The 13,098-nt window shown below is 35.1% G+C and overlaps 1 protein-coding gene across 8 annotated transcripts in view; it reads right to left on the bottom strand.

Moving 5' to 3' along the window:
* Nucleotides 1–688: 688 nt before the first annotated feature.
* Nucleotides 689–13,098, bottom strand: part of LOC136848185 (transmembrane protein 53-like) — a 32,526-nt gene continuing 20,116 nt past the window's right edge. For 7 of the 8 annotated variants that reach the window (XM_067120485.1, XM_067120487.1, XM_067120488.1 and 4 more), the window contains exons 4-8: nt 13,015–13,098; nt 12,287–12,397; nt 9,597–9,751; nt 7,428–7,605; nt 689–1,176 (exon numbers count right to left, since the gene is read on the bottom strand). The exon at nt 13,015–13,098 is cut by the window's right edge and continues 90 nt beyond it. In XM_067120485.1, the coding sequence (XP_066976586.1) occupies nt 1,039–1,176; nt 7,428–7,605; nt 9,597–9,751; nt 12,287–12,397; nt 13,015–13,098 (666 nt within the window). In that variant the 3' untranslated portion in view covers nt 689–1,038. Of the gene's footprint in view, nt 1,177–5,914; nt 6,445–6,510; nt 7,606–9,596; nt 9,752–12,286; nt 12,398–13,014 lie in introns of those variants that run through there. The other variant, XR_010855965.1, reaches the window with a different exon arrangement.

Raw genomic sequence — 13,098 nt, 5'->3', positions numbered from 1 at the left:
AGAGTTTATTCAACCAGTAATTCAAAGAAAATAATTCAGCAGTTCTCTGCTGTACTCCAGACTGATTTAGTTTTATTATTTCTTTTAACTTTGCCAAGAAATAATTTTCCCTGACTTATGTGTAATTCTTTATTCATTGGCATTGGAGATCTGTATTACTATTAGGCAGTTTAATCACAAAACAGGGATTTCTTTTTAATGATAAAATCTAGATTTTATTTACAAAATTCCCTGAACTGATTTGTTGTCATACTTTGACATTTGTGACTGGTTGAAGTTTTGAACATTTCACATAAAATAAGTTTAGATATTTGTATTCACATGCATTCACTCATACATGGTGCATTCCTACTGAGTATTTCTAAAAATGATGTTCATTACTGCCACATACAATTAAGAAAATAGCTTCATTATCAAACTGGGAAGATTGAATGAACTAAAATTCTTTGGATAGGAAATACAGTAATGTTTCTTAAAGGACAAACAAATCAACATGCATCAGTTATGTTTGGAATCCACTTTAAACGAATTTAATATGCAGTCCAGTGTACTAACTTTCCATATAAAGCACATGTTTTTATAGTAATAAACCACCTTTTGATTGAAACTTTTTTGCAATCTACTTGCACACTTTCCTTACTTCATTAACATATGTGGCAATCAGGCATGCACGCCAAAGAAACAAATATGCAATGAATAATATTTACTAACAAAACATTACAGAACAGATCCATGGATCGAACGTATCAAAAGTCTAAACTGAAGAAGGTGAGTTTCCTATGGAAGATTCATGAAAACGATAATGCAAAGAAATCTGTGACAGAAAAATACATGTACATACTAATTATGAATCATCAAAATGGCCCCTTATATTTCTTTACCAAACCTAATGCATACAAACCCAGATGATTTCATGATGTTGCTAAAGGTTTGAATTAGCTAGCAAGAAATAATACTATGTCACGACTTCATAAAATATCTATATATCTTATATAATCTTCAACAAACTCAAAAAAGGTTCTCAGAAAGCTCCTCTGATCACATTGAAGCCCTATGTCTTGCAGGCTCAATAAGCCTAATCCTCTCAAGGAATGCGATCACATGATCTTCATACTCCTTCTGATACAGTCGGTAATGGCTGACGTGTCTCGACTTATCCCAGCACTTCACGAATACCTGTCAAGGATAAACTCACGTTAAAGTGCACTGGGATCATTAAGCTACAGCTGACTGTAAAACAGGCATGGGCAACCTTTGGGAGAGACTATCTTTTTCTAAGTGACTCTGGGCTGAATGATATTTTTTAGCAATATTTATGTGCATTCAATATTACACCAAACTGCAGCTATACTGTAGAATTACTAATAAAATATATATATATATGTGTGTGTGTGTGTACTGTATATATATCTTCTAAAAACCAACTTTACTTTGAGAAAAAATGGTAAAAAAATTATCTACAGGATTTTGATCAAAATCCACTTTCTTGGCAATATCTTTATTGATTTTGAAGTTTCTGAATATCATAAGATTGTAGACTAGAGTCACACAGTGATACAGTAGAAACGTTCATGTTTATCATTTCCAGAAAAGAAGGCATTTAAACTAGTTTTAATTTAAAATGTGTACTTCTTTTATCTTCTCTTAAATTACCAAATTTACTGAAATACAATAGTGGCATTCTGTAAGAGCTCATTTCCTGACAGAAATGAGCTAATAAGTGACAACTCCGGACAGAAATAATTTTAATATTTGTTGAACAGAGTAATATTTTATTTTAATACATATAAAGTAAATACAATACATGGTCTATTGCAGGATCATACATTGCCCATGCATGCATGCTGTAAACTGATCCCTGAATCAATGTAAATCTTGCCCCATTTTTCCTAATGCAGCTCATCAACCTCCATTGCTGATTTCTATGCTGCTCTCTACCATTAATGAAGGGACCCATAAATGTACCAGTTTACTTATAAAGCATTATGAGCGTTGGTTACATAGTTAAAACTTTCATGAAATGCTAACACTATGTAACTATGCTGCCTGCATAAGCAAGGCCCTTACAACGGCTTCACATAACTCAAGTACCACAATGGTTCCACATAACTCAAGTGCCAAACTCCATACTGTGGAGCAATTAGATTCCTGGGTAAGTAAAAAATGTGCTAGTGGTTCCCCAAGGAAGCTGGATGGTCTGACACAAGCATAGCAGCCCTTTTTGATGGGGGGCTATTATCCCTTTTTTCTCCTACCTGCTACAAATGATTATTATCACTAGCACTTGGATAATGTACACAGTAATGTATCTGATGTCCAAATTTTGTTTTCAGAGACATAGTTGCAATTCCAAAAACAGAAGCCTGAGAAATGCTCAAAGCGTTGCATAAAAATAATAACATATATCAAAGCAATTAGGTATGCAAGAACTATCCTTACGCCCTAATATTTCAAATGAATCTACAAATCATACACTGAGTAAGGATTATAAGACTGAAGGTGAAATCAGCTTAGGTTGACAGAGGATGAGAGTGTTAGATTAAAAGTAACAAATTAAGTTGCTGACTGGACAGTAAAAAATATATGAAATCTGGGGTAGCTAAATTAGAATCTGGTATGCCATTAGATATAGCAACAATGTCTGAAGCATAAAAAACAACTGTTCTTTAGCACCAGTAACCTTTGGTGTTTAAATTTTTGCCATGCATTTAAGGCATATTCAATTTCAAGATAAGGTGTTGAGGGCTGGTCATGAGGTAGCAAATGCTTGTTGTACAAATTTCTCGGCCATCGTGGAAGAACGATACATGATGTGCCCATGATTTTCATTATGTTCAGAATGGATAAGTGTAGATGTTTTTGAATGCAACTAGGGATGGCAACATAAAGCCATGAATTTTTCACCCAGCAGTCTGACTAGAGCACCAACAGTCAAGAACACTGAAGTAATGGGGTTTCACTGTAGATCCAGCAGCAAAGCTTGGGTTACAGTGTCAATAACCACCGATTGGTTCAATATTACTTTACTCCAAGTCCATGGCTGAATTTAGTATTATTTAGCATAACATTTCTGGTAATAGCTTAGGCCTCATATTCACAGAAGTTCCAGCTATTGTCAAGTCCAAGGTCTGTGAATATACAGGCATTTCTGATCATTGCGCCGTTGAGATGGATATATCCGTCAATCAGTATATTCCTACTGCTACCTTTGGGAAAACAGTCTGGCTAAAATCCAGAGCCAATTTGGATCGCATAATTGAAGCTTGTCAGACACTCAATATTTCAGATGCTATATTAGATCCTGACCTCAAGAAAAAGTTAAATGAAATGCTGATGGCTATTTTAACAAGATACTAGTCCCTAGAAAGGCAATCAAATTAAGGACAAATGACCAGCCATGGTTTGAGGATACATGTAGACGAGCTTTTACCATGACAAACAAACCAAATTCAATGCATGGAGACAAAATCATTCAAATAGAAATTACAGTACAACATTTTTGCCGAGTTTCGCTGTGCTGCAAGTAGAACTTACCATACAACCGAGAGAAATTACAATAATTCCTTGAAGAGGAAACGTGAAGGGATTACTCAGCCTCATCTGTGGTGGACCAAATTGGCATCATCTATCTCTGGGTCAGGCTCGTCTTCCATTCTACCACTATGAACAGATGATGGTAGATTGGTTACTGGCCCTAGGGAAAAGGCTGAACTGCTTCATCGAGCTTTTGAAGCTAAGCAATCAGCTGAGGATGTCCCTCTCCCTGATACTTGTCATCCTGAACCTAATCTTACAAATTTGCATTTCGCTCCAGGGATGTTAAGAAAATTCTGGATAATCTTGATAGCTGGGGTGGAGAAGATCCTGATGGTTTCTTCCCTTCGTATTTTTAAAAACGTTTCTAGTATGTTGTCTCGCAAGATAAGCAGATTCTATTGATTTTTATGTCAACGTAGTGTCTTTGCGGATGAGCGCAAGCTTAGTAATACAGTGTCTGTTCCAAAGAGTGGCATATCTGCAGACTGTAGTAACTATAGGCCAATCGCTATTCTCCCTGTATTTTCCAAAGTTGCTGAAAAACTTATTTTTAAGCCACTACAGTATATAAGTATTGTGGAATCTAAAGGGTTGTTAGCTGATAATCAGTATGTATATATGAAGCAGTTAGGTACCTGTGATGCTCTTTTAGACCTGACTTGCCATTTGCAAGAGAACCATGGTAAGGGCTTAGAGTGCAGAGTTATTCAAATGGATTTTAGTGCTGCTTTCAATTTAGTAAATCACAAGACACTTATTTATAAACTTCAGAATCTTGGAGTGGGTGGATATGTTTTAGGATTACTTCAAGCTTTCCTTACAGGTAGGCACCAGAGAGTTGCTGTGGACGGGATCTTTAGTGAACCAAGGCCTATTTTGTCTGGAGTTCCACAGGGTAGTGTTCTTGGTCTACTGTTATTTTTTGTGTATACAAGTGATATGGTTGTTGGCCTGGAAAACAAGATTGTGGGTGTAGTAAAGTCTCCACTTATGAGAAATGAAGCTGCCCTCAGCCTCAATTGGCACATGGACAGGAATAGTGAATGGTGTAATCAGGTGAACTCCAGTAAAACAAAACACTATTGATTAGCAGATCTCGTAAAGATTTCCCACCCCACCCTCCCCTTCAGGTGGATGGAACTTTGCTGAATGAGTCTAAAGCTTTTATTCTAGGTGTAACTTTTGACTCACATCTAACTTTTAAGAAAACCTAATGAAAGTTTCAGCAAATGCCGAACAAAAGTTAGGTATTGTTCGTAAGGCCACATATATATTTATAACAGTGCCGCACAAAAGTTAGGTATTGTTCGTAAGGCCACATATATATTTATAACAGTGATAAAATCAATGCAACCTGTTTTAGATCATTTGTGCTTCCTTTACTAGAATACTGTTCTCCGGTGTGGATGTCTGCTTCTGCCAGAGATTTATCTCTTTTAGATAGAGTGGTTCGTGGTGGTAGGTTTCTGTTTCCTGATGGTCCAGTTTGTCAGTTTTTCATAACTCGTGTTTCAACAGAGATCTTTCACAATCACAACTGATCCCTGGTCCCCTTTACCTCCCGAGAGTAACCAGATTCGCTTAACAGCAGCACCAATATGCAGTAAATGTGCCTCGCTGCCAAAATCTCTTTTACACAGGTCCTTTGTTCTTCACACCATTGGACTGTGGAAGAGCCTCCCCACAGGGTGTCGTGCAAGTGGAACTTCAGAAGTTCAAGCAAGGATGCAATGCATTACTACCCTAATACTATTCTCCTTGCATTTTAATACAGTCTTATCTATGCGTAAATTTTTTTTTTTTTTTAATAAGTGTGATCTCTTCTCTATGTACTTCCCTTTATCTCCTCTTACTTATTCCTAATGGGCACCATATTCTTTGGAAGCTTGAATTTCAAGTCGCTGGCCCATGTGGGCTTGTTCCATATGAATAGGTTTCATCTTCTAAATAATAATAATAATAATAATAATAATAATAATAATAATAATAATAATAATAATAATAACTTCCACAGTCATCCATTGTATTTGAAATCCGTACCCACTGAACAGTCATTTTTCTTCCTTCATACACAATGAGCATGACCTGATCACCAATCTTGATCAAGAAGTCATCAGCACCCTCAGGGAGCCTTATTGGCTGTATTCCATTACCTATGGTCATGGAGCAGAGCTAAAGAAGAGTAAACCAACCAAATGCCAGTTTAGCTATATTATTCAATTTGCTCATAATCTGAAGGAGTACTTCATTCATCTTAGTGTTTCTGTAGATCACCTTAGGAAACATTCCATAAAACTGATAACAGCCTCATCAAAACCATGTTGATGGGAAAAGCACTGTAAATGCAGGAGCACAGCAGAGTTTTACTTATTTTCAAAATCATCACCACAGTCCTGATGCCACCTACATCATAATCTCAACCAAGACTAGCATCTTCACAACAGTCTAGAGCACATTTACCACCACCATCATCCTCTGCATCCTCACTTCAATCTTCATGAAGCTTTTCATTGGCTCCTCATGAGAACTCTGAAGGGCTTTAAAGATTTAGCTTCCCCTTTTTGAGTAGTGAAGACAGTCCACCTCATGCCCATCAGACTTTAACCTCTAACCTGAGCTGTAATTACTTTCAAAAGTAATTGCAGTTACTTTTGATAAGTTAGCCTCATATTCATTTTCCCATGTAACACTGTACATAATTTTTTTTATATTTATTGCAATGTATACAGTACAGTATAACAATGATGATTAGAAGGGAAAAACTGACAAATACTGGAATATGAAAAATTTTATGCCTCATATTTAAATAGTCTTATTCATTGTTGGGTTTCACATATCACAGTATTCAGTACACTTTTAAAAACTTGTTAATGATACCAATTGTTATCAATGGAATGTTTTATTTGCCTATTGTTTGTCTGGGCTTGTTCTTACTACAGTATACAGTAGTAACGTAAACAATATGTTTAGTACAGTATACTGTGCATTCCATACAGAACTGTAAAGCAATCTAGTTAGAATTCCATTTCTGGTATTGATATATCCTATGCCAGTGATGTAATGTTTGAGATGTTCTTTGGTACTGCTAATACAGTATCTGTGGCAGTCTTTAAAATGGAAAAATGTATAGGGGAAAATCAGAGCAAGGTTTTGGTCCACCTATAATTAAAGTGCTGTGCATCAGAATGGTGAAGACACCTATAGTGTAACATGGCTTTGGGTAGCACCCTGACCTAACTCACCACTCAGTTTAGTTTAACAGACTAACACACTGCAATGAAGTACATCTATACATAGCAATAACCAAACTTGAGTTAAGTATTCACTTAAATCAATTAGCCTCACCAGTAACTACAGCAACTGTGAATACTATACTTGAAGAATCTAAATTTAAAATCCCGTATGCAATTCAAAGATCAGATCTCTTTTTCTAATTCCTCATAATCTGAGAAAAACACACGTAAAGTGAGTTTTGACATTAATTAATATTTTCATACCATCAGAAATTACTTCCATTTTACTCAAGTACAATGCTAATTCTCTGGGAAAGCATAACTGGCATGTCATAAACAAAAATCATGACGTTTTGCTTTCACAACTGCAGAACTTTGACTTATTAATTATCTCAGTATATCACAAATCTGTAATAAAATGCAAGGTTAAGATTTTATGCCTTGCTATCCTAGTTCTGTATGTATGCAGTCTCTAAAATGACCCATCTTATTCCACAGTTATTGATAATAATTTCAAATAACAAATCCTTTCCAAGATCCTGGTAAGATTTCATCATTTGTTCTTTAGCGCTGCATAAAGAATATCCTTTTGAATAAACAGTTCTTTTTAATATTCCACCTTCTGACACTCGAATACAAAATATCTGAGTTACTTACCTCATGGCCTTTTTCTTCCCATTTGCTGTACACATTGCTGACCATTTCAGGTGTTGACACGGGATCATTTCTGGAAATGAAGAAAAGTCCTGGTGCCCCTGCATAGTTCTGGTGCATTTTGATACTCGCTCTCTCATAATGTATTGTAGCGGTATTGTAGCGCACCTTCAGGTACCATCTGCCAAATAAGAGAGATTCTATAGTGTCACTAACAGGAAGAGGGAATTACGATTACTGTATTTGAAGCATACATCCTTACTGTTAATAATGCCTACCCACAATTTGAAGTACTGAAATCAGCTTAGGGTGACACAGGATGATTGTGTTAGATGCCAAGTAACAAATCCAGTGATTTTGTCAATTTGATTATACCATACTAGTGTTCCCTTAATGGAAATTATAGGTAGCAACTAGGAAATAAGTTACTCCATCATTTTCAAGAGGACTGTACATTTGATTCTCTCTTTCCCCCTCTTAGCTGTTTAACTTCTCCAACTATTGCCTCACATTTAAGAATGAATCATTGAGCATCAAGGTGAATGAGTGTTAAGTCTGGTCAAACTATTTTTTATAAAAAATCTATTCATTTAGCTCGAAGGCCTTCCAACTAACCTTATGAGATCTGAGAATTTCAACTCATGTGTTCTAGTTAACCTGCTTTATAATCAGGGCTTCAAACAGATACAAAAATCATCTCTAGTTTATTTTAACACCATGTACAGCATTTTGGGAACATCATTCCACTTATCAGTGCTGCAGGTGTTAAAAACATTAAATGGGATGAAAACTGGAATGATAAAACTTCAGCATTATCAATCCACAATATGAAGAGACCCCTTTATGATAAACCTCATTACAGGGACATTATTAAAGCTTATTTATATTAAAACTATCAGGTGCCAAACTAAAGCCACTTTTTTTTTAAGTAAAAACAGCAATCTTAATGCCAAACTAAAGCCACTTTTTTTTTTAAGTAAAAACAGAAATCTTAAAAATGTTTGATTCGGAAGCAATGCAACAGTTGGGTCCTTCTTTTAAATAATCAAATCACCCACCTCCATGCTAATATTCACACCCCTGTTTTTGTTCCCTAGGTTTTTGTTGTCTTGTAAATGTTATTTCCATCACTGTGCAGTTTTCTGCCACATCCCATAAAACTATATCTTTGCATATTTTTTCCAAGATTTGCAGAGGGCCTAAAGTACAGACTTATTTAACTTTTGATTCTTGGTGACTAATTATATTCTCTAACTCAATCTTTTGCCATTTGACATTAATTACCACCTTTTTGAAGTTATTTTCTCAAGCATATTTATTATTCATTTTAACTTTCCTTTACGATGAACCAATGTTTGTACTGTATTAAATCTAACTTCAACACTTTTTGTTTTAAGAATCTGTAGCCATTTAATAATATATTTACAGTGCATATCAAAGTGAAGCATTACTTCTTATTAACAAAAGTATGACTAATTTCGTACCTGAAAAGTTTCAGAAACAAATTATCTATACTGAAGTCATCATTTACAATGTTTTTCTTAACAGTTATTTTTTTCATTGCCAGAATATTTAAACTTTAAACATTCCATTACTTTTGATTATACTCTCATGTTCTCTAAAGAACATTATTAACATTATAATGAGGTAGTTAACAACACAGCTGAGTCATATTTCTAGCCTGTGAGTGGACGGTACAAGCAGAGCAAAAATCCAATTATAAAAAATAACTTTATAATATCCACCTAAAGTGAATTATCACTAAGTGAGTGCTAAATGTGAAATGCACTGGAGAAAGACACTCTTGGGAAGTGGTCGAAGACTGACAGGATTCATGGAAAAGTGAAAACAGCAGCAAAGTGAATATAAAACGAGTCAATAGCAAGAGATCAAAAGGAAGATATGGCAAGCAAAAGGCAGAAGGCAGTGAAGCTGGGGGTTGAAGGAGCTCTGCAAAGAACATTTAATGATGTATCATCTACAGTATGACATGGAACAACATAAGGATAACAAAAATCAAATGTCTTCATTCACAAAATAACAGGTTATTCCAATAAAAGAATCATATACTGCCTTCAAAAACAACAAACAACTAAAAGTAAAAGAAACCTATTTTCTGATATATAAATTACCGGCTTCATATCACAAACTATGATTTGAAAAAATACTCACTCTAAATACTTCTGTATACTCTTCTGTATTGTAACATTGTTAGTGACAGCTCTTGACGTGCCGAAAGGAATACCTTCCAGATCGACGGGACTGTCCCATATCTGACCAACCATACGATTTAGAATTGGACTATGTTTCTTGAAATCATTTTCTATCTGTTGGAAGATCAAGAAAGTTAGTATTTCTTGAATATGTAAGTCACCTGTTCATATAAAAACTTGCTGAATTACAAAAAAAAACTCATCATATCACATTTTTGACATTCAAACACAAACAACACAAAATAAAGTGCATGCAATATACTTTGTTTTTCTTGCTACCGACTGAGTACAAATACACCTACATAAAATTTTCATTGTCTTTTAAGCTTAAATACCTTGAGCCTATTTTGAATCCATTCAATTATCTGATTAAAATACAAGAAAACAATTAGAAAACATTCACAATACATTTATCAATAGATTTTATGATACTGGTAGACATAGTAATTCCCAGTAATGTTATATATTTAACTAAAAGAGCATGTTTGAGTCTCTCAAAACGGATACACCACATGATACAAACCCAGAACTCATTTCCTTTTCATAACATCAGTAAAAATAACTTATTTCTTGGTGAAGAAAACATTCAAAATTCTCATTACAACTTTACATCAAGCAAAGAAACAAGCCTTTGCTTGCATGGCATAAAGAGATATCAAATTAAAGCTCTTTTTCTTACAAGCACCATATTTCATATAGAACAAATTTTAATGAAAACCAAACAAGGCACGTAAACCCTGAGTACTTGATGGGTGTCCCACCCCTGAGAAGCAACAAACACCTTCAGCTTTCTGCAATTCTGTTACAAAACATGAATTTCAAAATACTAGAGATGTACTCTATTGTAAAAATCAGAAACTCGCCCTTGACATTAATGAATGCTTTGAGTTGCTAAAACTGTTGCAGTAATAGGTTTCCTGTGGTAATTACTGATGAATCTAGCATATAAAACAAGTTTAGTCAGAGGTTTTAGAAAGGATACTGGATGAGAGACTACAATCAATTTTTGAAGACTGGTGAACATGAGTAAAGTTTCATTAGATGGAGAGATGTACTGATGTTGTCCTTAAAATAACAGTTACAGAAAAAGTGGCTGAAAGGTAGTCAGAAGCTCTCAGCTCTCCTTTGCTTTTATAGACCTAGAGAAGGCATTTGATAAAATAACATGGGAAATAATGTTTTGGTGTTCACAAAAAGGATAGTGCCAGACTTGGTTAGGTTGCTTGAAATTTTGTATACAAGAACAAGGACGTAGTTATAACAGCCTGTGGCAAAACAGAAATTTTTTAAGTTAGTTGGATCAAATCAAGGATTGGCACCTATTTAATTTCTGTTTGTACTGGTTATGGATGTACTGAGTGAAGGGCAAAGGAATGAAAATCTATGGAAATTGTTATATACAGATGATCTTGTGATTACAGCGGACTGAAGAATTGCAAAGAAGGGTAAGAGAGTGGCAGGAATCTTTTGAATGGGGTAGTATGACAGGCAATGTAGGTAAAAATGAGGTTAGGGTGTCCAGCAAGCTGGGAGGGGATAGGTTATCTATACAAGAGAGAATAGGCCTAGATTTAAAACAAAATTTCAAGCGCTGTACTTAGGATCTACTGTAAGACAGGAGGGAGTGTGTGAAGCTGAGATAAAAAGCAAGATAAAAGCTGCTTGGGGGAAATGAAGGGAGGAACAAGGCGAAGTGTGTGATAAAAGAATGCCAAATAAACTAAAATCAATGATTTATTATACAATAATCAGACCTGTGATGATGTATGCTTCAAAAACTTTGGTAGGAGTACAGAAGATGGAGCAAACAGAGAGATGATGCTGAGGTGGATTTTGAGTTCTCACTTCGTGAAAGGACAGAAAATGAAGAAATTAGAAGTGCACGAGTACTAAAGATCACTGATGGAGTTAGAATATATTGAGTTGGTTTGGGCATGTGGTGTGGATGAGTGGGGACAAAGTAGTGAAGAAGGTTTGGATGGAACCTGTTATAGGATAAAAAGTTCAGAGAGAAGCAAAGGATTAGACTGTGTGATAAAAAGAGGGGGTATTTTGAGAAAGAGAGTTTCGCAGATGCACTTGACAGAAACAGTTGGGGAAGATGCATCAAGGCAACCAACCACTTAGCTCAGGGATAGCTGTGGGGAAGAAGTTTCCCCCCAGATCTGCTTTGTAACCAATATTGTTTATCTTAGAGTCAGCATTTTAATCCTATTTTAGAATCTGGCTTCCTGACAAATGATATGATGACAATTAAAATTTTTAACTGGACTTTGTCAGACTTACTCAGTCAATTAATACTTTGGCAGATTACTCAACCTATGAACATAATACAGAATTATAACACAGAGAAGAAAATTATCTACCTCATCTGTCATTCCAAAAATCATATTCATTTTGACAATCTAAATGCACTCTGGAAATGAAAACAAGGAATCTTAAAGGTTGTTGACTTATCTGTTTTTTACCCAATTCATGCAGTTTATAAAACCAAAGCAAGCATCAGTTTTTACAAGTGTAGAATATATAGTGTAAATGTTGTCAGCTCCACTATGGCAAACACTTTAACAAAATTATTGTTACCTATATAATACCAAAAATCACAGACACACTGATGTACAAGTTATGTAAAAATAACATTTTACTCACCTTTACCAGGAGTTCAGTGAAGACATATCCCCCAACACTAAAGCCATGAATTAATAGAGGATTCTGTGAAGGATTTGCATGCAGGAACTGCAGAACTTGTTCCACAACAAGCTGAAAGTTTTAAAATAATGTACTGAATTAGTAACTAACTGTATCAGCAATTATCACCACATATTTGCGACACTTTCAAAAGACAATTTGACTTACTACAAATGTTATTCATGTACACAAGATCTGTGTATGAAAATTTTCATCATCTCTTGAATGAATGAAGGAAAATTCATTACCCATTTACTGTATTATCTTATCAACATGCTAAAAAAAAAACTTGTCAGGTGTGAACGAAAAATATTTCAACCACAGTTAAGACCAAGTCTCAGAGTAAGATTGGTCAGATGCATAAAGCACAAGATAAGCATTAGAAAAAATATATGGCTCAAGTATTTGTCAAGATATAAATTTATATACATCTAACAGAGTCAGTATTTCATTGAAATTCTCTTTGCAACTCAGCCTTATTTGAAACCAGACAGGTGTGCAAAATACTCAGTGTTTGTCAACAGTTTACAAAAACAAAGCTTGTACAACAATGCACAATTACATCCCCAGAATGAAGACTAACAGCCACAAAGTGAATATTTCACAGACTATTTTTCATCTGGCCAACACACCTTTCTATATAAAATATTGAATTTTAGACAAATGCACAATGAAAAGTACTAAGTTACCTGTGTGCCTTTCGTGGGACGGAGAAGATCATAAGGCGTTATTCTGACTTTTAGCACATCAAATCCCAGGTTATTATACAACTC

Source organism: Macrobrachium rosenbergii, chromosome 18 (genome assembly GCF_040412425.1).
Source record: "Macrobrachium rosenbergii isolate ZJJX-2024 chromosome 18, ASM4041242v1, whole genome shotgun sequence".
NCBI classification, from domain to species: domain Eukaryota; kingdom Metazoa; phylum Arthropoda; class Malacostraca; order Decapoda; family Palaemonidae; genus Macrobrachium; species Macrobrachium rosenbergii.
The sequence above is the reverse complement of the archived record's forward strand: the minus strand, read 5'-3'. Positions and strand labels throughout refer to the sequence as shown.